The sequence below is a fragment of the Hypanus sabinus genome, chromosome 6 (assembly GCF_030144855.1).
Source record: "Hypanus sabinus isolate sHypSab1 chromosome 6, sHypSab1.hap1, whole genome shotgun sequence".
Taxonomy (NCBI): Eukaryota; Metazoa; Chordata; class Chondrichthyes; order Myliobatiformes; family Dasyatidae; genus Hypanus; species Hypanus sabinus.
Genome location: NC_082711.1, coordinates 46,015,125 through 46,041,018, shown reverse-complemented (window position 1 = coordinate 46,041,018; position 25,894 = coordinate 46,015,125). Strand labels below are relative to the sequence as shown.

General features: G+C 39.8%; 2 protein-coding genes across 6 annotated transcripts in view; one reads left to right on the top strand and one right to left on the bottom strand.

Annotated features, from left to right (window-relative positions):
• acbd5a (acyl-CoA binding domain containing 5a) overlaps positions 1–1,548 on the top strand; it is a 98,646-nt gene extending 97,098 nt beyond the window's left edge. For all 3 annotated transcript variants that reach the window (XM_059972046.1, XM_059972045.1, XM_059972047.1), the window contains 2 exons: positions 135–244; positions 335–1,548. In XM_059972046.1, the coding sequence (XP_059828029.1) occupies positions 135–244; positions 335–347 (123 nt within the window). In that variant the 3' untranslated portion in view covers positions 348–1,548. The remainder of the gene's footprint in view (positions 1–134; positions 245–334) is intronic.
• Positions 1,549–1,676: 128 nt separating this feature from the next.
• Positions 1,677–25,894, bottom strand: part of mastl (microtubule associated serine/threonine kinase-like) — a 51,350-nt gene continuing 27,132 nt past the window's right edge. For all 3 annotated transcript variants that reach the window (XM_059972043.1, XM_059972041.1, XM_059972042.1), the window contains exons 9-12: positions 23,033–23,171; positions 15,972–16,085; positions 6,378–6,479; positions 1,677–4,422 (exon numbers count right to left, since the gene is read on the bottom strand). In XM_059972043.1, coding sequence (XP_059828026.1) covers positions 4,265–4,422; positions 6,378–6,479; positions 15,972–16,085; positions 23,033–23,171 — 513 coding nt within the window. In that variant the 3' untranslated portion in view covers positions 1,677–4,264. The remainder of the gene's footprint in view (positions 4,423–6,377; positions 6,480–15,971; positions 16,086–23,032; positions 23,172–25,894) is intronic.

The following is a 25,894-nucleotide window of genomic DNA, read 5'->3' as shown; positions in this document are numbered from 1 at the left end:
AAGGTGCTAAATGTGGTTAAATTGATTCTTTAAAGTTTGGGTGTTGTCTAATTTTAAACTGCATCTGTTTTAGGAAATAAAGTGCTGAAGCTCTACTGTTCTTTTAAAAAAATATTTGTTTTTTTTAAATCTAGTGTTCATCTTGGTGGCCCTTTGACGTGTCTGGCCCTACTATAGCATTTGCAGTTATTTGGCCTTTTGTTGTGCAGCTGTTGGTACATTTTTATTTTCAAAGGAGGAAGAGGTAATTTAAATTGAGTTCATTTGATCTATGCTTGCCATACAAATAACTGCAAGTGGAATGAACTTTTCTTGTTTGTGTTCTCTATTACAGAAAACTGAAATAGGCAAAGATTATCTTTAACACTACAGACTCGTGGAATTAGACAAAATAGGTGTCTGTCAAGATGGTTTCCAATTATGCATTCAGCAGTATTTAATCTTCATTTTGCTTTAATACTACCATGAATGCATACTATACATAACCAAAATCTTTGGTACTACTGTACTTGAACCAAATAATTCATTGTGGATGAATTTAACAATATTGATTTTTTTAATTGTGACATAGTAAACACTATCTGTTTGCTTGAGGTATAATTAAAATGGATTTTAGGTGGAAACCTGACAATTTATTTTCTTCCTTTTTTCAATGTTTGTCACTATAAGTCAGTTGTTTTTTGAAAAAAAGTTGTTTTAGTGTACCTTATCTGATTCCATGATTCATATCATTAAGGAATTAGTGTAAAAGCATTGAAGGAATGGCAACTTATATTGGTATAGTGACCAGGCCAATATACCCTCAACCAACTCTCCCAAAAAACTTACCTGGTCCTTTCAATTGGCATATGTGAGAGAGATGATGTGCACACATTGTCAGCATCAATGCAATTCATAAACTCCACTGCTCATAAAGCAACTTTGGACATACTAAGATGTGATCCGACATAATACGTTCTTTGCTTTGTATGATCAGTTACTCTCAGATCAAAAACGGCTGCCAGATGAGCGGTAGTGTTGATCTAGATTTTTTTGTGATCAAATGGAGTAGTTTGATCAATTGATCAATTTACTTGAATGATGTGTTGGATACGTCTTCTAGAAATTTTGATTTTGTTTGACTGAAAGCCATATGTGGTAAGCATAGAACATGCATACTGGCAGTGAAATTTGATAAAGTGGAGAACTACTGAGGAGATGGTGTTTACACGTCCTTTATAATGCATGTAACTTTATTTAACTGTCAACTGTGAAGTCTAGTCGCATCATTGCTGTTAATAGTTGTACAAGTTAGATTATGAAAACAAGTGCAATATTTTTCAATTTCATTGTTTAAAAATACAAATTGTAAAGTAGTTATCTAACAAATTTAGTACATATTTTAAAATGACTTGCGATAACCAATTTATTAAAGCACACTTAATAGTAAAACATTTTTATGATTACTAAGAGTTTTGCCACTATCTTGGGACCCTGTTTAAGATAACAATTAAGCATGAAAAGTCATAGCTATAGCTTGAAGCACAATAAAAATTATTTTTATCACGAGCCACAATTTGGCTGGAAATGCTGTTTTTTTTGGAAGCTACCGTGTAGGGTTTATCCCTACAATGTTCTTTAAGATATTATTGGTCTATTATACCAGTTATGGAAACACTTAGCTGTTCTAACACAATCAGTGTGATGAAATAATTTAACTTAATTACCATGCAAAAATTTGAGGTAGGGAGTGATTTAAAAGAATTTCAACATGATAACAATCTTAATTTAGTTGCAGGGACCAGGAACCAGAATAATTTGGCTTCTGTAAAGGTAACTGGAATTAGGTGAACTATAAGTAAACTTGAATTCAAAAATATAACCATATGTGTCTTACAGTGGTAGATTGGTGGCAGTCCACACTATGATTTGGTCATGGTTTTTAAAAATAAAGGAAGCAGACAAAAACATTGCCATTGTAGGACTGAAAGTGGATTGTTTACATTTGGCTGAATCTGGGATAGAATCTTGGGAGAAGTATAGATTTTAAGAGTATGATGTTGGGCTGTAAAGTCTTACCAAAGCAATCTGATGATCCAGCTTTGAGAGTATCAATAGAAGTGTGGAAGAAGTAAGATTGATGTAGTGACTTCAAATTGTTCCCAATGAATAATTAACAGATGAGAAAATGAGACCCCTTGTGTAGATTAGTTCAGAGAGGACGATATCTGGTTAAAACTGTTTTGGGAAATGGAGAAATAAGGCTGATCTGATTGCAATCTCAATTCCACATTCCAGTCTACCCCTAGAAACCCTTCATTCTGTTAACCAAAATTCTCTACCTCTGCTTTAGTATTTAAAGAATCTGCTATCACTATTTTGAGGGAGAGTTCTGTTGGTGTGAAGAATTAAAATTGAAGGTTGACCCATTAAAGAAATGTGAAGTGAAAATTGTTCTAAATTACCACACTTCAATAAATATTCTCTCCACCTCTACCCAGTTTTGATTTTTAATTGGCTACTAGTCTAACTTGTCCAAACTTCCATCTAGACAATAAGCTCACTCCAGATATTAGTCAGTTAAACCTACACAGCTTCCATTTTATAATCATCTATCCTTTACCAAGGACAGATGGAGACGGTTACTTGTAGCTTTAAGTGCCAGTTTTAAAAAGCCAGCAGGCTTATCAGGACTTTCTGTTATTCTTGATATATTTGGGTTATTAGGCACTTTTGCCAATTAAAAGTTAGGCTTGAGCAGAACAGAGGCTAACTCGAGACTTCTGCAAGGAGTGGTGGAGGTTAGGCACTTGTCCTTGTCAAGTTTCTCTTTCTTTCTTAGTGTACAGTTCATTCAGGAGAATGAGGTGGTGATAGAGGGGGTGGGATGAAGCTAAGAGCTGGAAAGGTGATTGGCGAAAGTGATACAGAGCTGGAGAAGGGAAAGGATCAGGGAGGCCTCAGGAGAAAAGGGTGGTGGAAGCACCAGAGGGAGATTAGGCAAATTAGTGCTGGCTAATGTAATTACACTTGGTTATAACAAATGTGGCATTTATTAAATCTAATGTATGTTTAAAGCATTAGTAAACCACTGTTGAGGATCTTTAACATGTTTATAAATGCCCTTGGAAGAATTTCTCATTTTCTTTTTCCACTCCTGTCATTTGAACATTCTTTTAAAAAATCCAAAATATATATCCAGTTCATTGCATAGCATACAGCAAGAACAAAGTACTCCAGTGGAAGAACTATGTATGGAAAGGTAAATGTTCAAACACCTGCATTTTAAGTTTGCTCCTCTATTATAGAAATGCTAGTAACACCCACAAGTTTTGTTTATTTAAAATCACCACATAGATTACAGAATCTACTATTAAACAAAGTGCATTGAAGTAGAATGCTGTGTGCTGTTAAAACATGACATATTTGATTATGCAGGTTTTTCAGTAATTGGGGGAAAGCAGTTGCTAACCTGCAAGTTCTTAATTGAGTTAATTGGTCATGAAGCATTCAAGCTTACATTTTATGATCTCTATAGGCTAAAAGGCACCATACAGAAACTTTGAAAAAAGGTTTCTTTAAAGCAGCTAACAAGACAAAAAAAATCCATTTAGAATGAAGAAATTAGCAGCTTTAATTCTGATTTAAGAAGCCCCAGACCAAGTAATGGAGCAGTTTACTCCAACCTTTATCATTTATTCAGAGGGATTACTGATAGGTGACTGTCCTGTAAATAACTGCCTCTTGACAATAATTTCAATTTCACCAGAGGCACAGGCAAGTAAAAACATACATACATTTAGGACATACCCATACAAACAAAATGAAAATCAACTACATTGTTGTATTTAAAATTAGCAACATTTTAGTTGTCAGACCTATAGGAATAAAGTGCATTTAGCAAGATTGGGGGGAGGTGGCTGGTTTGGTTAGGAAGACTTCTACTGGGGAAAAATTTTAGGGAGGAATTGTATGTCTTGCAGTTTGACCTGGTTTGCAATAATCAAAGTTACAAAATTCTATGAAAATTGCTTTGAATAAATGTTAAGGAATAAACTGAAAAATTCAATGAAAATATAAACTAGTACTAAACAAATTTTTAAACAAAATGAAAAAAATCTGGATAATTTTGAATGAGAATTTTGAAAATTTAAATGACAAATGCAACAAGAAACTTTCCTATTATGGAATCAATACAATTACTTAAGTATTGAGTTTAGTACTGTACATTAAAACAAGTGCATTTCTGTCTCAATCCAACATGTTATCTAAGTTCAGCCAATTTTTACAAACTGAACCCTGAAACTGTAAGGTGTTGAGCATTATTCCTGGCTTCAAAATATGTAGTATCTGTTTCATCATCAGGCTGTGGTACAAAGGGCATTGAGCAATTCTGCAAATTGTCCCAGTCCACATTGTGGAAAAGAAGATGCTTCTTAAGTTCTGAAAGAAAATTAAAAAGGAAAGTTGTCACTTTGTCCAAATCCTTATCTAACAATGTTAGCAACAGGACATAGCTCACTACCAATTACGCAGATAATACATTTTTAGTAACACCTACAAAATGCTGGAGGAACTCAGCAGGTCCGGCAGCTTCTTGAAAGGAATAGAGTCAACGTTCTGGGCCAAGACCCTGCATCAGATGATACATGAGGTGCCCACATACCATTAAATTATTAAGTAAGAAAAATGGTTTTAGGAGGAAATGATAGGGAGAGGTATTGTCACATTCCTTCCTATTAGGAACATCTGATGTGGGAGCTATTCACTAGAAGTGGTATAAAGCCACTTTGAAAATAGTAATAGAGCAGAGTCACCATGGATATGTACTCAGAAATTAAGTCTGACAAATCTGTTAGGGTTTATTTTTGAGGTTGTAAGAATAGATAAGGATAAAATCTGTTGCTGTTTTCTAAGTGGATTATGTTGGATTTCTCTACCCAAGATTCTGAAGTCAACAAATTTTTGTATATTAATTGAATCAAAGGGTGGCGAATGTTATTTCTTTGTTCAAGATGTAATATTCTATGTTCTAAAGACAATCGGTTTTAAAACAGCAAAGAGGTCAAAAGTAAAAGAGGTCAAAAGCCTTCATCAAAATCAAGAGGTCAAAAGCCTTCATATTTTTAAAAATGTTCTTCTAACCAATCAACTGTTCATTGGCTAGAAATCTTTAAGTAGTACAGATCAAATTGCAAAAACATTACTCATTTTACCTAATTTGGTGAATGTAAGTTTGGAAAGTTCAAGGCTTTCTCGGTTTCTAAAAAGAACTTTTTGTACAACAGTATTCTACTGATGGCTTTGGGATTTCTTGGGAGATTTGGCTTTCATGTTCAGAAAAAGCCGATGCATTATTTAGAGTATAAATAATGTTAAGTAGTTGCTTACACTGTATCTTTGACGGCAAAATCTGCACAACTGTTTAAAAAAAATTCAGCACCACAGATATTCAATAAGTGCACCAACGGAAGCTTTCAAGTTATCTATTTCAGCTAATTTCCCAATTTATAACAGGTAATCTAACAGTATCTGTCCCACAATGAAATTGCCCTCCTTCCTCAAATTTGCCCTGCAAGTGTAAACAGACAATATACCCTGAGGGAAACAATGAAAGAACCCAAGTAAGGATATTTACGGGCACCACAGTAGCGTAGTGGTTAGCACAATGCTATTACAGTTTAGGGTGGAGTTCAGAATTCAATCTCAGGGTCCTCTGAGGAGTTTAAGTCCTCCCTGTGGATTGTGTGGGCTTTCTGTGGGTGCTCTGGTTTCCTCCCACAGTCCAATGACGTACCAGTTAGTAAGTCATTATAAACTGTCCCACAATTAGGCTAGGCAAGGGATAAAAATTAGGGGTTACTAGGCAGCACAACTCAAAGGGCCTATTCTACACAATCTAAATAAAATAAACAAAAATTTCCTCATTAACCAGATAGGAGGATTAATATTGGCAAAATAGAGAGATGATGCAATTAGAGTGGGTGAAATTTATGTCCAATCAGAACCAAAATAGAAGTTTAGAAGTGGGGCATAATCACAAATTCAGGCCATTGGTGACTTTAAAATTACAGGGAGTGCTATGAAATCTTTGAAATTCTCCATCTCCATGGACAAGATAATATGCCATTCATGGCAGAAATAAACAGATTGAGCTGAGGTCAAAGATCATCCACAACCTAACTGAATGGTGGAAAATGATAGAGGGGACAGGGACACATGCTCTTATTTGTGTTCACGCCAATAAGTGCTATTACCTTTAATGTAACTTTGATACAAAACTTATTCAGGTTTTTAAATTAACCAGCATCTCATTTCAGATAGGATTTCTTAAAATATAACATGATGACATTAGAACCAAAGACACCTCAACTATCCCAGTTCCCTCAAATTCAAACCTTTTAATCCAGCTCTTTTGAAACACTCAATGGTCAGTAGAATCTCAATTGCATTTTGGGAATCTTTAGACAACTGTTCTTCACCTTCTGGCCAAGGTATATCTAGAAATAAAAGATGACAACTAGCAATATTTGCTTCATGTAGTGCCCTTTAACACTTATAGATGCAGTTCACTTGGGCATTAACAAACAACAGTATAAACAGACACCCAAGGCAGAAGAGGTAGGTTTTAAGTAATGTACAAAAGGAAAGGATGGACTGGTGCGCTGTGTAGTGAGGGGAAACACAGAAAATCAGAATTGTGCAAGAGGCTAAATTGGAGGAGCAGAGAGATACTGGAGAATTGTAGGTCTGGGGTAATTTAGATGGGAAAGGAAGGGGCAAAATGAATGATCCACCTGAAAACAAGGATGAGAATTTTTTAATTGAGTGGTGGTTTGACTTAAAGCCAAATGTCATGGAAAAATAATACACAGGAACAGGCCTTTCAGCCCAATTCATTCATGCCACTAAAGCTGCCTTCTTAAGCTAGTCCCATATTCCTCTAATCTTTCCTATCTACGTACCTATCCAAATGTCTTTTAAATGTTGTCACTGAACCCACCTCTACCACTTTCTCTAGCAGCTCCTTTCATAAGCTTACCAAATCCTGCAAGAAAAACTTGCATTTCAGGCGCCCTTTAAATCTGTCCTGTCTTACCTTAACTCTGTCCTCCAGTTTACCATTCTCCTATACTGGTAAATGGATTGTGACAATCTATCACATCTAATAGCACACTAAGTTCCTTGGTTTTGTTTCACCAACATCTGGTACAGTTGTTACATGATATCCCAACTCTTGTACTCAGTGTCCCATCTAATGAAAGAAAGTGTGGCAATTGTCGTCTTCACCACCTTGTCTGCCAATGCCGCCATTTTTAGGTAGCAATGTACTGACATTCCAAGTCTCTCCAACAACCTGCAGACCTGTCATACACTGTGCATGTCCTGTCCTGAATACATGATTTTATACTTGTCAGACTTAAATTCCATCTGCCACTACTTGGTCCTCTTTCCCAGTTGATTTAGATTTTTTAGCCTTGGACAATCTTCTTCACGGTCTGCCACACCCACCATTTTGCCAATCATTCCATTTCTTTCTCATTCGAATTGTTAATATACATGAGAAACAACAGTTGGCCTAGCACAAGTCCCTAGCAACAAACTACTGGACACAAGGCTCCAGTCTGAAGTAGTTTTTACCACCAACCAAGCCAAGTGTATATCCAACTTCCAGCCTACAATAGAGACCGTGTCAAAAGCCCTACAAATGTCCATGTAGAAAATTTCAACCATTCAAGCCCACATCAGTCCTTAGCCATCTCTTCAAAAAAAAAACAACACAAAAACTGGACCAAATTAAGAGACACAATTTCCCACACACAAAGCCATGCCAGCTACCTTTAATTTGTCTCTATCTATGGAGACAAACTGTCTGCTGACATATTTTATAAACTACCAATTCCCATGGTTACTTTGACTATTCCTCTGCCACCGTCTCCTATAAAAATGCTATTCCTGTTTCTCAATTCCTTTGTGTCTGCCACATCTGTTCACTGGATAATGCTTTCCTTTCCAGAACATCAGAGATCATCCTCCTCCTTCAAAGAGTAGGAGTTCCTTTCCTCCATTGATGCTGTGCTCACCCCCTTCTCTTCCATTTCCTGGAAATCTCATCTTCCCGCTGTCTTAACAGGGATAGTGTTCCTCTGGTTTTAACCTGCCGCACCATGAGCATCCACATCCAACACATCATCCTCAGCAACTTCCATCATCTCCAAAGAGATTCTGCCACTAAATGCATCTTTACCTCCACATCCCACCCCCTACCCCCTCCCACTGAGTCTCTCCCTGCAAGAGGCCAAAGTGCTACACCCTCCCATTCATCTCCTCCCTCACCTCTATTCAGGACCCAAAAATAGTCCTTCCAGCTGAGGTAACGCTTCATGTGTGAATCTGTTGGGGCTATTTATTGTATCCATTGCTAACAATGCAGCCTTCTCTACAATGGTGAGAGCCGTCATTATGTAATTTGGGGGTCTGCTTTGTCGAGCAACTCCGCTCCATCCACCAAAAGGGGAATTTCCCGGTGGGCAACCATTTTAATTCCTATTCCCACTCCTATTCTAACATGTCGGTCCATGGCTGCCTCTTTTGCCATGATGAGGCCACTCGCAGAGTAGAGGAACAAACCCCATTATGTCTGGTTAGCTTTCAACCTGATGGTATGAACATCAATTTCTCCTTTGTGAAATTTGTTTTTCCCCTCCCCCTTCTCTCTTCTATTCCCCTTTGTGGGCTCTTACCTCTTTTCACTTGCCTATCATCTCTTCAGGTGCCCTTTCTTTCCTTTCTCCCACGGTCCACACTCCTATCCTATCAGATTTCTTCCTCTCCAGCCCTTTACCTTTCCCACCCACACGGCTTCATATATCACTTTCTAGCTATGCTCCTTCTGCACTCCTTTTTTTATTCTGGTGTCTTCCCCCTTCCAGTTCTGAAGAAGGGTCTCAGCCCTTGCTTTGGATTTCTAGTATCTTCAGAATTTCTTTCCTTGCTTTTCCAAACAACAATAGCTCTTGTCTCTCAGTATTCCTCTTCAGTAACTTTCCCACCACTAATGTTAGGCATTCTGACTTGTTTCTTCAACCCTTCTTAAATAAAAGCACAACATAAGCCACCATCCAGACATTTGGTACCTAACCTGTAACTAAGAAAGATGCAAAAAAAAATAAGTCACTGCTAGAACCCCTTGCTTCCTACACTTGGTCAAGCCTCGAGGATCTATCCACCTTTATGCATTGTAGCACAATGACATCACCTCTTTTGCAATGTTGTTATGTGTCAGGACATCATTGTTCTCTTTCTGAAATTCCCCAGCATCCATGGCCAGCTCCATGTTATATTCAGATGGCAAGTATTTATTTAAGACCTTGCCCATCTTCTATGGCTCCATACATAGATGATAACACTGATCATTAAAAGGACTTGTGTAGGTCAACTAGATGGGTGAATGGAACAGTGTGAGGTAGAATAGAAATGGTAGAGATCTGCATCACCTGTATAGAACCAAAATGCACTCTTGAAAATGCTCAGTATGAAATAGCAGTAGAATTCCTTTTGCCATAAATAGCTGTTCTCTACCATCAGTTTTTCAGGAAAATTCACTGGTCTTAAACATTAACCCTGTTTTTTTGCCATTTACAAAACGTTATGTTTACATTTCAGAATTCTAGTTTTTAAGGAACGGATCAAAACCAACTCTAGTTTTAGCCCGTAATTGAAAATTGTGCTCTAGTACTGATGAAGTGCTGTCCTTCAATCTAAATATTAAACAAGGATATTTTGCCAAAAGTTCTAAGAAAATTTATTATCAAAGTATGTACATGTAACCAAATACTACCCTGAGACTCATTTTTGTGCAGTCATTCACAGTAGAACAAAAAAGTACCTAAGAATCAGCGAAAAATAAACAAATGAAGATTGACAAGCAACCAATGTGCAAAAGACGAATTGTGCAAATACAGAAAATAATGAGAACACAAGTTGTAGAGTCCTTGAAAGTAATGGAGCTGAATATTAAATAAGTAATAAAATTTAAATGCAAGGAATTTAGTACATAAAGAACAAACTCAATGCCTTATTATGTTTACATTTCAAAATTATAGCTTTTAAGCAATGGCTGTGACAGTCAGAAAGGAGACTGAGGTTAAGGAGCCATTGCAGAGAACTCTTGTGGCCATCTCCCTCAACAACAGGAATATCATTTTCAAATACTGTTGAGGGGGTGAGGAATGACAGAGGAAAGTTGTAATGGGCAAATCTCTGGCACTGAGTTGCAGATGTCAGAGGTCATTAAATGTATGAAGTTTCCATAATTAAAGAGAAGGTTCTTGGGAAACTGAAAGGTCTGAAAGTAGGTAAGTCACCTTGATCAGATGGTGTACACCATCTTAAAGAGGTGGCTGAAGAGACCGTGGAGGCATTAGTAATGATCTTTCAAGAATAACTAGATTCTGGAATGGTTTTGGAAGACTGCGAAATTGAAAATGTTACTCCACTCTTCAAGATGGGAAGAGAGGCAGAAGAAAGGAAACCATAGGCCAGTTAGTCTGACCTCAGTGATTGGGCTGATGTTCGAGTCGATTAAGGTTAAGGTCTCAGGGTACTTGGAAGCACATGATAAAATAGGCAATGGCCTGCATGGTTTCCACAAGGGAAAATCTTGCTTGACAAATCTTTTGGAATTCTTTGAAGAAATAACAAGCAGGATAGACATTGGAAAATTGGTTGATGTTGTGTACTTGAATTTTCAGAAGCCTTTGACAAGATGCCACACATGAGGCTGCTTAACAAGATATGAGCCCATGGCATTACGGGCAAGATTCTAGTATGGATAAAACAATGGCTGATTGGCAGGAGGCAAAGAGTGGGAATAAAGGGTGTCTTTTTAGGCTTTAGTCTTTTTAGTGGTGTTCCACATGGATCTGTATTAAGACCTATTCTTTTTACGTCATATGTCAATGATTTGTATGATGGAATTAACAGCTCTATTGCAAAGTTTGCAGACAATACAAAGATAGGTGGAGGGCGGGTAGTTTTGAGGAAGTAGCGGGGCTACAGAAGGACTTAGACAGATTTGAAGAATGGGCAAAGAATGTCAGATGGAATACAGTGTTGGGAAGTGTATGGTCATGCACTTTGGTCGAAGAAATTGAATGGAAATTCAAGGACTTGGGAGTCAATGTGCAGGATTCCCAAAAGGTTAATTTGCAGATTGTGTCTGTGGTGAGGAAGGCAAATGCAATGTTAACATACATTTCAAGTGGACGAGCATATCGAATGGTGAAAGCCTTGATGGAGTGGATGTGGAGGGGGTGTTTCCTGTGGTGGGAAAGTCTAGGACTAGCTAACACAGCCTCAGAATAGAGGGGCGATCTTTTTGAATGGAGATGGGGAATTTCTTTAGCCAAAGAGTGGTGTATCTGTGGAATTAGAAACATAGAAAACATACAGCACAATAAAGGCCCTTGGGCCCACAAAGCTGTGCCAAACATGTCCCTACTTTAGAACTACTTAGGCTTTACCCATAGCTCTATTTCCTAAGCTCCATCCAGGAGTCTCTTAAAAGACCCAATTTCCACCTCCACCACTGCCGCCGGCAGCCCATTCCATGCACTCACCATTCTCTGCGTAAAAAAAAACTTGCCTCTGACATCTCCTCTATACCTACTTCGAAGCACCTTAAAACTATGCCCTCTCATCCTAGCCATTTCAGCCCTGGGGAAAAGCCTCTGACTATCCACATGATCAATGCTTCTCATTATCTTGTACACCTCTGTCAGATCACCTCTCATCCTCCTTCACTCCAAGGAGAAAAGGCTGAGTTCACTCAACCTATTCTCATAAGGCATGCTCCCCAATCTGGGCAACATCCTTGTAAATCTCCTCTGCACCCTCTCTATGGTTTCCATGTCCTTCCTATAGTGAGGTGACCAAAATTGAGCACAGTACTCCAAATGGGGTCTGACCAGGGTCCTATATAGCTGCAACATTACCTCTACTCTTAAACTCAACTCCATGATTGATGAAGGCCAATACACCATATGCCTTCTTAACCACAGAGTCAACCTGCGTAGCAGCCTTAAGTGTCTTATGGACTTGGACCCCAAGATCCCTTTGATCCTCCATACTGCCAAGAGTCTTACTATTAATACTATATTATGCCATCATATTTGACCTACCAAAATGAACCACCTCACACTCATCTGGGTTGAACTCCACTTCTCAGCCCAGTTTTGCATCTTATCAATGTTCCGTTGTAACCTCTGACAGCCCTCCACACACTATCCACAACACACCCAACCTTTGTGTCATCAGCAAATTTACTAACCCATCCCTCCACTTCCTCATCCAAGTCATTTATAAAAAATTAATGAGAGAAGGGGTCCCAGAACAGATCCCTGGGGCACACGATTGGTCACCGGCCTCCATGAAGAATATGACCTGTCTACACCCACTCTTTGCCTTCTGTGAGCAAGCCAGTTCTGGATCCACAAAGCAATGCCCCCTTTGATCCCATGCCTCCTTACTTTCTCAATAAGCCTTGCATGGGGTACCTTATCAAATGCCTTGCTAAAATCCATATACTCTACATCTACGGTTCAACTTTCATCAATGTGCTTAGTCACATCCTCAAAAAATTCAATCAGGCTCATTAGGCACAACCTGCCTTTGACAAAGCCATGCTAACTATTCCTAATCATTTTATGCCTCTCCAACTATTCATAAGTCCCACCTCTCAGGATCTTCTCCATCAACTTACTAGCCACTGAAGTAAGACTCACTGGCCTATAATTTCCTGGGATATCTCCACTCCCTTTCTTGAATAAGGCAACAACATTCACAACACTCCAAATCCTCTGGAACCTCATCCGTCCTCATTGATGATGCAAAGATCATTGCCAGAGGCTCAGCAATCTCCTCCCTCACTTCCCACAGTAGCCTGGGGTACATCCCGTCCGGTCCTAGTGACTTATCCCACTTGATGCATTCCAAAAGCTCCAGCGCATCTTCTTTCTTAATATCTACATTCTCAAGCTTTTCAGTCCACTGCAAGTCATCCCTATCCTAGCCAAGATCCTTTTCCATAGTGAATACTGAAGCAAAGTATTCATTAAGTACCTCCACTATTTCCTCCAGTTCCATACACACTTTTCCATTGTCACACTTGATCAGTCCTATTCTCTCATGTCTTACCCTTCTGCTCCTCACATACTTGTACAATGTCTTGGGGTTTTCCTTAATCCTGTCCACCAAAGCCTTCTCATGGCCCCTTCTGGCTTTCCTAATTTCATTCTTAAGCTCCTTCCTGCAAGCCTTATAATCTTCTAGATTCATATCATTACCTGGATTTTTGAACCTTTCATAAGCTCTTTCCTTCTTGACTAGATTTACAACAGCCTTTGTGCACCACGGATCTTGTACCGTACCTCCTTTCCATGTCTCATTGGAATGTACTTACTCAGAACCCCACGCAAATATCCCCTGAACATTTGCCACATTTCTTTGGTACGTTTCCCCGAGACCATCTGTTTCCAACTTAAGCTTCCAATTTCCTGCCTGATAGCTTCATATTTCCCTTTGCTCCAATTAAATGTGACCCTATCTTGTCTGTTTCTATCCCTTTCCAATGCTACAGTAAAGGAGATAGAGTTGTGATCACTATCTCCAAAATGCTCTCCCACTGAGAGACCTGACACCTGACCAGGTTCATTTCCCAATACCAGATCAAGTACAGCCCCTCCTCTTGTAGGCTTATCTACATACTGTGTCAAGAAACCTTCCTGAACACACCTAACAAATTCTACCCCATCTAAACCCCTCACTCTAGGGAGATGCCAATCAATATTTGGGGAAATTAAAATCTCCCACCACAAAAACCCTGTTATCATTACTCCTTTCCAGAATCTGTCTCCCTATCTGCTCCTTGATGTCCCTGTTACTATTGGGTGGTCTATAAAAAACACCCAGTAGAGTTATTGAGCCCTTCCTATTCCTAAATTACACCCAGAGATTCTGTAGCAACCCCTCCATGATTTCCTCCTTTTCTGAAGCCATGACACTATCTCTGATCAACAGTGTCATGCTCCACCTCTTTTGCCTCCCTCCTTATCCTTTCTAAAACATCTAAAGCCTGGCATTTGAAGTAGCCATTCCTGCCCCCGCAACATTCTTGCTCCAAGTCTCTGTAATGGCCACATCATCATAGCTCCTAGTGCTGATCCACACTCTAAGCTCATCCGCTTTATTCATGACACTCCTTACAGTAAAATAAACACATCTCAAACCAGTGGACTGAGCGTGTCCCTTCTCTATCACCTGCCTATCCTCCCTTCCGCACTGTCCCCAAACACTCTATTTGTGAGCCAACCTCCCTTTCCTCTGTCATTTCAGTTTGGTTCCCACCCCCCAGCAATTCTAGTTTAAACTCTCCCCAATAGCCTTAGCAAACTTCCTGTCAGGATATTGGTCCCCCTCGGAGTCAAGTGCAACCCCTCCTTTTTGTACAGGTCATACCTGCCCCAAAAGAGGTCCCAGTGATCCAGAAATCTGAATCCCTGCCCCCTGCTCCAATCCCTCAACCACGCATTTATCCTCCACCTCATTCTATTCCTATACTCACTGTTGCATGGCACAGGCCGTAATCCCAAGATTACCACCTTTGCGGTCCTGCTTCTCAACTTCTTTCCTAACTCTCTCTAGTCTTTTTTCAGGACCTCCTCCCTTTTCCTACCTATGTCTTTGGTACCACAACATCTGGCTGTTCTCCTTCCCACTTCAAGATATCGTGAACACGATCAGAAACATCCCGGACCTTGGCACCTGGGAGGCAAACTACCATCCGTGTTTCTTTCCTGTGTTCACAGAACCACCTGTTTGACCCCCTGACTATAGAGTCCCCTATCACTGTTGCTATCCTCTTCCTTTCCCTACCCTTCTGAGCCATGGGGCCAGACTCTGTGCCAGAGGCACGACTACTATTGCTTCCCCCAGGCAGGCTGTTCACCCCCCCGCCCCAACAGTACTCAAGCAGGAATACTTCTTGTTAAGGGGGACAGCCACTGGGGAACTCTCTAACACCTGCTTCTTGCCCTTCCCTCTCCTGACTGTTACCCACTTCCCTGTCTCCTGTGGTTCCAGGATGACTACCTCTCTGTAACTCCTCTCTATCACCTCCTCACTCCCCCTGACCAGACGAAGGTCACCAAGCTGCAGCTCCAGTTCCCTAACACAGTCTCTAAGGAGCTGCAGCTCGACGCACCTCGTGCAGATGTAGTCGTTCGGGAGGCCGGGAGTCTGTAGGACTTCCCACATCTGACACAGAGCACAGAAAACTGGCCTCACACACATACTCTTGTCTTTATTTTGAAACAGATAACCTACCTGGCCTCGGCCCTTTATTGCTGAAGCCCTGTTGAGCCAAAGCCTTCCTACTCTGTCTCCCACTACTCCGACGCCCGCTCTGTAAATCTGTCTTCCTTGTAAACTCTTCCCGCTGTTCTCACTGGCCGACCTCCACACGCTTGTGTAGTCGTGCCCCGTTCAAACTGCCGAAGAAATAACCAATTCTTCGTCACAGGCAGCTGCGGAGACCAAGTCTTTATGTATATTTAAGGCAGTGGTTGATAAGATACTTGATTAGTCAGAGCATGAATGGATATGGGGAGAAGGCAAGAGACTGCGGCCAAGAGGAAAACTGCATCAGCCATGATGAGGTGGTCTCAATATGCCAAATGGCCTAATTCTGCTCCTGTATCATACAGTCTTCTATTCAGCCTTGGATTTCAGCAAATGAAATGCCAAGCTGTGGCTCTTGTTGCATTATTCTTGGCACCGTCAAAATGAAGCAAGTCAGAATTTTCAAGCTACTGAGCCATAAATGATGGCCTTCAATTAAATGATTATTTTAAATCATCTGGAAAAATGCAGCAACTGAAAATATAAACTTGATGTGGGTTGTCACTTCTAAAGCAAAATGCAGAAAAAAATACCTCTGTTCAAGATATTCTGAAAGACTTGTTGAGGTGTTTCATCATTGAAGGGTGGAATGCCCGTCAGAAACTCAAACAAGCAGACTCCAAGGGCCCACCAATCCACTGCAGGACCTAGGACAAATTAGCAAATAAAAATTAAACCCAACTCTCCAAACAGTGCAATAAAGAAATAAACACAAATGATGGAAGTAGTTGTATCTACTATTGTAGATACTGGAAATCTGAAATTTAACAAGAAAAAAAACAGTTAATAGTATCCTTCATCAGAACCAGGAAGGAGAAAATACAAATGTATTGTTTTCTTGTATTGAACTTCTCAATTTTAATGAAGGTCTATGACTTGAAACATAAACTCAGTTTCTCTCATAGATGCTAGCTGATTCACTAGTGGTTGCAGCATTTCCCATTTTTGCTTCAAAAATGCTGGGCTTTAGCATCAGTTGTAATGGTATTGATAAAAAGAATGGATATTTAGAAGAGCCTCTGTTCTTATGGAGAAGCTCAAATCAAAACTTTTCTTCTTGAGTGCTGAGGGGACAAAAAGATTTTTTTTTCAGCTTACAATCTGATTGGTTTACCAAACACAAAATCATCTAATATACTCAAATTAAAAATAAACTTACGAAAATAAAAAAGCCTTTGAATATAAAAAAGACAAATATTTTAAGATTCCTTTGTTTTTGTACCAGACAGTATCCTGAAGAGTTATAGCTTTAACACTCTTTCTTCAGTTCTACCCTCTATGTTCTTCTGGTGTGGTTCCTAATTTTGCTGCACAAGACAGGAAAGAAAGGCAGATCACTTTTCTATTTTCCTTTAAACCTTACTGTCTCTTACTGCAGGTTCCAGTTCTCTGATCAATAACTAGCCCATGCTAATTTGCAGTATCTACCTTTCAATTCAGCATTTTGCCTGACCTCTTTTGTTAACCACAATTAATTCTCATGGAATCCTTCTTTCTAGTTGCAATAAAATTCTGCTGAGCTATATGGACTCACTAGTTATATATCTGTTGCTGCTCAACTACTGAACCTACCAAGTCCACCGTAAACAACTTCATCTTCAAAACATCGTAATTGCCCTTTTGCCCTTATTTACTTTGAAAACAGTGGGGTATTCCTTCTCAAAATGCTATCTTCCACCCCTTGCTTATCAAGAATCTATAAACATCTCCCATAAAAATATTTAAAGTTGTTAAAAGATGTGATGACCATAATCTTGTTCAATTTCATGGGTTATGTTTATTGTAGACCAAGGTAACATGTCTTGTACCCAAGAAGATCAAGGTAACACGTCTGAATGACTGTCACACTCACCTCAATAATAAGCAAATGCTTGGAGAGGTTGTTCAAGGACTACATCTGCAACATGCTACCACCCACAATGAATCCCCTACTATTCACCAACTGACACAACCAGTTCACAGATGATGCAACAGCCATAGCTCTACACACTGTCCTTACACATCTGAAAAAGGATGCTTAAGTGAGAATTCTGTTCTTGGACTATAGTTCAGCATTCAACACCATAATTACTTCCAAGCTCAACGAGAAGCTCAGAGACCTCAGCCTTCACCCTGCCTTGTGCAGCTGGATCCTGGACTTCCTGTCAGATTGCCAGCAGGTTGTAAGAGCAAGCTCACTCACCTCTGCCCCTCTAACCCTCAAAACAGGAGCCCCTCAGGGCTGTGTGCTAAGCCCCCTCCTTTATTCTCTGTATACCCATAACTGTGTCGCCATCCATAGCTCCAATCTGCTAATTATATTTGCTGATGACATTACACTGATTGGCCCCATCTCAAATAATAATGAGGCAGCCTACAGAGTAGAGGTCATCACCCTAACACAGTGGTGTCAAGAAAACAACCTCTCCCTCAATGTTGCAAAAACAAAGGAGCTGGTTGTGGACTACAAGAGGAATGGAGACAGGCTAGCCCCTAATGACATCAATGGATCTGTTGGGAAGGTGAACAGTTTTAAGTTCCTCAGCATAAACATCACCGAGGACCTCACATGGTCTGTACATACTGGCTGTGGTGAAAAAGGAACGATGGCACCTTTTACCTCAGACGGCTGAAGAAGTTTGGTATGAGCCCCTAAATCCTAACAACTTTCTACAGGGGCACAATTAAGAGCATCCTGACTGGCTGCATCACTGCCTGGTATGGGAACTGTACTTCCTTCAATTGCAACTCTACAGAGAGTGGTGCAGACAGCCCAGTGCATCTGTTGATGTGAACTTCCCACCATTCAGGATATTTACAAAAACTGTAAACATGGCCTGAAGGATCATTGGGGACCGAAATCACCCCAACCACAAACTGTTTCAGCTGCTACCATCCAGGAAACAGTACTGCAGCATAAAAGCCAGGCTCCGGAACAGCTTCTTCCACCAGGCCATGAGACTGATTAATTCATGCTGACACAACTGTATTTCCATGTTATATTGACTGTCCTATTGTACATACTATTTTTTTTATAAATTACAATAAATTAGACAAAGATATAACAAAGATTTTTTTACTCATGTATACGAAGGATGTAAGTAATAAAGTCAATTCAATTCTAACACTATTGTACACTGTTCTCAAGATTATTTGAAGTACTGCAGCCAGTATTGAATTGAACTGAATTGTTTCCAGAACTCTGTAATTTGAAGTCAGAAACAGGAAATGTCCTTAATTTAGTAAGAGTCATGTGTTGATTACAAACGCCCTATGTATACAGATAAGATTATTTAAAGCAACCTGTAAAAACATTCTAAATCATGCCGATTTCAATTCTAAATAAGTAACTGGTTTCAATATCCAAAAACGAATTAACTGGTTGATGCTGGTGTTCTTCACTTTGACTAGATCTGGCAGTTAGTAGTTTCCCAGTTAGTCTCCTTGCTTTACTTCACACACCTTATCTAAACTTTCACTGAATGTATCCTGTCTTAGGCTCCCTCTCATTGTCCTAAAATTACTATCTGCTTCTTGACACAGACAGACATACTTTATTGATCCCGGGGGAAATTGGGTTTCATTACAGCCGCACCAAGAATAGTGAAGAAATATAGAAATATAAAACAATAAATAATTAAATAATAATAAGTTAATCATGCCAAGTGGAAATAAGTCCAGGACCAGCCTATTGGCTCAGGGTGTCTGACACTGAGGGAGGAGTTGTAAAGTTTGATGGCCACAGGCAGGAATGACTTCCTATGACGCTCAGTGTTACATCTGGCTGAATGTACTGTGCCTAACCAGAACATTGTGGAGTGGATGGGAGTCATTGTCCAAGATGGCATGCAACTTGGACAGCATCCTCTTTTCAGACACCACTGTCAGAGAGTCCAGTTCCACCCCCACAACATCACTGGCCTTACGAATGAGTTTGTTGATTCTGTTGGTGTCCGCTACCCTCAGCTTGCTGCCCCAGCACACAACAGCAAACATCACAGCACTGGCCACCACAGACTCGTAGACACATCATATTTAATGCCCTTTATATTCTCAATTCATTCAACAATCTCTAATTAATACATCTATGAAAATTCCTGCAGCCCCATACACCTTTTAATGAAAATACCTTCCCTTTGATACAGATCTATTTCTCATGCCCCAATTCTTTGATCTGCTTTGAATGCTAAGTCCCCCCTGCTTGAATCCCACTGTCTGGATGTCCTTACTTAAACTTATGATATCCCTCTTTGAAAGTTTACCTCACAATTAGCACTTGAATCAAACTTTTAACCGCCCTTCCTAATTCATCACTTCTAGGCTAGGCCCTTTTCCAATGTGAAAGTGACACATGTTGCAAGAATCATGATTCACAACAGAAGATTTAACATACTGCATAGTTCCCTGAAGGTGGAATCTCATGTGGATAGGATGGTGAAGAAAGCTTTTGGTATGCTGGCCTTTATAAATCAGAGCATTGAGTATAGGAGTTGGGATGTAATGTTAAGATTGTACAAGGCATTGGTGAGGCCAAATTTGGAGTATTGTGTATAGTTCTGGTCACCGAATTATAGGAAAGATGTCAACAAAATAGAGAGTACAGAGGGCATTTACTAGAATGTTACTTGGGTTTCAGCACCTAAGTTACAGAGAAAGGTTGAACAAGTTAGGTCTTCATTCTTTGGATCATAAAAGATTGAGGGAGGACTTGATAGAGGCATTTAAAATTATGAGGGGGATAGATAGAGTTGACGTGGATAGGCTTTTTCCATTCAGAGTAGGGGAGATTCAAACAAGAGAACATGAGTTGAGAGTTAAGGGGCAAAAGTTTAGGGGTAACACGAGGGGGAACTTTTTTTATTCAGAGAGTGGTAGCTGTATGGAATGAGGTTCCAGTAGAAGTGGTAGAGGCAGGTTCGATATTGTCATTAAAAAAAAAATTGGATAGGAATATGGACAGGAAAGGAATGGAGGGTTATGGGCTGAGTGCAGATAGGTGAGAGTAAGCATTTGACACAGGCTATAAGGGCCACGATGGCCTGATTCCGTGCTGTAATTGTTATATGGAACTGCTGTGAATCGCAAGGTTCACAATGGTACTGTAATTTATATAACCTTTGTCTTTTCCCCACCTAATTATATTTACTTTATTTCATCACCCTCTGAATCATTTTCAGGTTTCATCGAGTCATTTAATTGCCTCATCTAAACTACATTTTCCAATTATAAGATAAATACACGCTTGCATAATTAAACATTTTTCAAGTGATAAGAATACTGAACATACAACAGTACAGCAATGGATTAGTCATTTGGCTCACAATTTGTGGTGACCTTGATGCCAATTATTTCAAATTTCCTCTTCCTGTGATCATTCTTATCCCTCCATTCCCTTCATATTCATGCATCTAAAAGCTTCAAACTTCTCCAACCTGCTTGCTTCCACTACTATTCCTCGTAAACTATTCCTGGCACTTACCACTGTTTGCATAAACATTTGCCCCTCACATCACCTTTAAACTCTCCCCCCACCAACATTAAAAGCATGTTATCTTGTGTTTGACATTCCTAATCTGTGGAAGATTATGACTGTCTACAATATCTATGCCTCTCAATCATTTAGCAGTCTCCCCTCAGCCTCTGATGCTCTAGGGAGAACAAACCAAGTTTGTCCAACCTTTCCTTAAACTCTCTAATCAAGGGAGCATCCTGGTAAACCTCTTCTGCACCCTCTCAGTCTCCACATCCTTCCAATAATGGGGTGCCCAGAACTGCATACAATATTCCAAATGCAGTCTGACTAAAGTTTTATGTAGCTGCAACACCCCTACCAAAGCACACCATACCCATTCTTCACCACTTTATTCAGTTGTATGGTTACTTTTCAGAAAACTATGGACCCAGACCCCAAGATCCATCCATACCTTAATACTATCAAGAGGTCTATCATTAACTGTACACCTTCTCCTTTTATTTGACCTGAAGTGCAACATTATATACTTGCCCAAATTCAACTTCAACTGCGACATCTTTGCCCATATCTGTAACAAATGTACAGTGATAGTCCTCTACACTGTCCACAACTCCACCAATCTTGGTGTGAACTTACTAATCCACCCATCCACTTTTTCATCCAAACCATTATACACATCACCAGCATAAGCTTCAGCACCAATTCTTACAGAATACCCCTGGTCACCAAACTCCAGACAGAATAACAGCCTTCAACTCTTATATGGCAAGTCAATTCCATATCCAAACTTGTAATTCACCCTAGATACCATGTATCTTTATCAACCTATCATTGGGGCCCTTATAAAATGCCTTACTAATGTCCAAACAGATAATGTCCACTGCCTTATCCTCATCCAGTTCAAACACGAGATTCTGCAGATGCTGGAAATCTGAATCAACACACACAAAATGCTGGAGGAACTCAGCAAGTTAGGCAGCATCTAAGGAGGAGAATAAAGAGTCGACATTTTGGGTTGAGACCCTTCATTGGGACTAATGAAGGGTCCTGATAAAGCATCTTGGCTCAAAACATCAACTGATTATTTCCTTCGCAAAGCTGCTGCCTGACATGCTGAGTTTCATATCAAGCTTCTTTGTCAGCTCCTCAAAAAACTTGATCAAACTTGTAAGGCATGACCTACCCTGCGTGAAGTCATGCTGACTGTCCCCAAGCAGGCCATGCCTTTCCAAATGAGCAAAGGTCCTATCGCTCAGTATCCACCCCAATAGCTTTCCTACCACTGTTGTGAGGCTCAGTGGCCTATACTTACCTGGAATATCCCTATTTCCCTTCTTGAACAAAGGCATAACAATTACTACTCTCCAGACCTCTGGAACCCTGCCTGTATCTATTCAATATTCTTGTGGATATATACCAGTAGGCCTTGGGGAATGATCCACCATAATGCTTGACAAGAGACCCAGGACTACTCCTCCTTAATCCCAAAATGTCCCAATACATAAGTATGCCCCACTCTCTTTTTACTTTCCTACAAATCATTCTCTTTAGTAAATATCGACACAAAATAATTTATTACCTCAGCCATTTACTCTGACTCCAAGTGCAAATGCCCTCCTTTCTCCTTGAGTGGACTTATCCTCTCCTTATATTTACCTTCTTTTTCCTTAATTCAGGAATAAGTGCCTTGGGATTATGCTCGATCTCACTCGCCAAGGCTCATGGCCCCTTTTGGCCTTCTTAATCGTCTGCTTGAGCACTTAACTGCTACCTTTATATTCTACAAGAGCCCAATCTGATTTCAGCTTCCTTTTCATTCCTGACTAAATTCAGGATTTCTCAGGTCAACCACGGTTCCCTTACTTTAACATCCTTGCCCTTACCGGGATGTGCCAATCGGTCTTTATAGAACTTCATATGTCAGATGCGGACTTGTCCACTAGATTAAGTTCATTAATTCCATTTGCCCGTTTTATTTTTCTATCTCACTAAGGGCTTCAAGTTTAGTTGAGACTGGTTCAGTGAATGCATTTTCCACATTATGAGTATTAATAGATCTACTGAGAATTTCAACTCTTTTCTGTTTTGGTAGCATCAAGTTGTATGTACAAGATATTTTGTAAAAACTGTCATTCTTCTTACCATGTGGCATTCTCAGCAGAAGCTCAGGGGCCAAGTAATCTGGTGTTCCCAGAATTCTATCCCACTCTGCTGGAGCTGGACCCCTCCGCACACTTTTTGGAGTTCTATAAGGAGTTTGCATAATGGCAGGGAGTGGAGTCTGAATAGTTAAAAGGTGTAAGGAAAACAAACAAGGATCTTAATTATATGGAACACATCAATTACAAGAAAAAATAATCACAGTTATGAAACATTCTGGCACATTTTAACAAATTCAGGAACACTAACATTTTGAAATGAACAAAAAAAAATGCTAATTCTAATCACGAGAAACTCTGCAGGTGCTGGAAATCCAAAGCAACACACACAAGATGCTGGAGGAACTCAGCAAGTCAGGCAGCATCAATGGAAATGAATAAGCAGTCAACATTGTGGGCCAATTCTTCAGTACTCAGGCTAATTCTAATACTCAGAACTGAAATATGGAGAGAAGAAAAAAGACTAACTGATTTCAGCCCTGCATGTAATAAACACAAGAATTTTCTTCAAGCCCAGAAATAGTATAGGTTAAGTAGACCAGAATTTTCAAATTCAAACCAAAAAGGACAATTGTGCATGTATTCAAATTGAATGCAAGTTTAGGACTGATGTCTGTAGCTGTTCTTTTACATGAAGCATTAGGTCAGACGCAATTACCAGATTGTTAGTGTTTTGAGATTTTCCCTGATAGCAAATCTGTAGTACAAATAAACTCCCCAAAAGTGGCTTGCCTTCATCAATCAGGGCATTTGAGTAGAAAACCTTGGTTAATCCACCTTTGAAGATTTGTGTGCCGATCTGATTGCCACACTATAAAAAGAATGTTGAGGCTTTGGAGAGGATGCAGAAGAGGCACACCAGGCTGCTGCTTGGATTGGAGTGCTTTAGCTAGATGAAGAGGTTGTGTAAACTTGGATGCTTTTCCCCCCAATATCAGGAGGCTGAAAAATGACCCAATAAAATTAATAGAATTATAAAATTATGAGTGGCATGTATTGCCAGAATACTTCCTAAGGTGGAAATACTAGGGTGCACAGCTGTAAGGAGATGGGGAGAAAGTTTAAAGGAGATTTTAAAGGCAAGTTGGTAAGTACCTGGAACATGCTTCTAGGGGAGGTGGTAGAAGTAGGTATGGTAGCAGTGCTTAAGAGGTAGTTATACAGACACGTGAACAGGCAGGGAATACGTAGATACATGTTGGTGGATGAGATCAGGTTGGCATCATGGTCAAAACAGACATGGTAAGACAAAATGCCTGTTCCTACATTGTACTGTTCTATGAGAATTAAACGCAGCAGTGTGTCACCACAAGAGGAGAAAGCCAGAGGTCAATGAGTCAGTCCTCATTAGAAGATTGGAGGTGGAGTGGGTCAGTAACTTTGAATTCCTTGGTATTTTCATATTAGAGGATCGGTCCTGGGACCAGCACAAAGAAAGCATGACAGCACCTCTACTTTCTTAGAAATCTGTGTAGATTCGGCATATTATCTAACTTTGTCAAACTTCTATAGATGCATATTGGAGAGTATCCTGACTGGTTGTATCACAGCCTGGTTTGGAAACACCAATGCCCAGAAATGGAAAAAGAAACTACAGAAAGTGATGGATACAGCCCAGTTCATTACAGACAAAGCCCTCCCCACCACTGAGAACATTTACAAAGGGTGCTGCAACAAGAAAGCAATATCCATCATCAGTGACCTTCACCATCCAGGCTATGGTCTTATTGCTACTACCATCAGGTAGGAGGTACAAGAGCCTTATATCCCACACCACCAGGTTCAGGAATGGTTATTACCCCACAATCATCAGGCCCTGAACCAATGTGGATAACCTCACTCACCTTAACTCAGAACCAATTTCACAACCTACTGACTCACTTTGAAGGACTCGAGTTCTCAAATTATTTATTTATTTTTCTTATTAGCAGAATTTGGCTTCTCTTGCACATTGGTTGTTTATCAGTCTTTATGTATAATTCTCAAATTCTTTTGTAAATGCCTGCAAGAAAATGAATCTCTAAGTAGATTATGACATATGTGTACTTTGGTAATAAATTTACTTTGACCTAGCATATCAAATCATTTAATAAGGATATGGCTTATGTGACTTTAATCTCAATGCTACCTTCCCATTTATCCACAACATTTTCAATTTCATCAAGAATCTATTGTTTAAATATGTTCAGACACTACTTCCACTGCCGTTTGAGAATTCTAAAGACTCATAAATTAAGATAAAATGGACTACACCTTGTGACCCCCAGTTCCAGCTTCTCCTTGAGAGTAAACACTCACTCTGACAAGACCCCATGCTCAATTTTTTTCAGTCACATTCCTACTCACTCTACTACACGCTAGCAGAGGTGAGCTAAGCCTGTCCAACAGGACAACATGCCATTTGGGAGATCATTCTGCTGAGCTTTTCTGGAACCATTTGCAATGCATTTACAACCTCCCATAAATAAGGACTCCGAAGTATACATAGCACTACATGTGTGAAGTCACCAGTGCCACAATAGGTTACTCAGCTCAGTTACAGGTTCTTTGATCCCAACTAGTCCATGCTGACTAACCTAATTGAGCTAGGCCCACTTGCCCACATTTTACCCATATCCCCACAAATCTTTCTTTTCCATGTCTCTGTCTAAATGTAATAGTGCCTGCCTGTACCGCTTCCTCTGGCAGAATGTCATATACCTATCACCTCTGTGTAGAAAACTTCATCTTAATGCCCACTTTAATTTTTTCCACTCTCACTTTAAATACATGCCTTTTTATTTTCGACTTCTCCACCATCAACCTTGCCCTCACCTGCATCTCTTCCATTTCACACACATCTGCC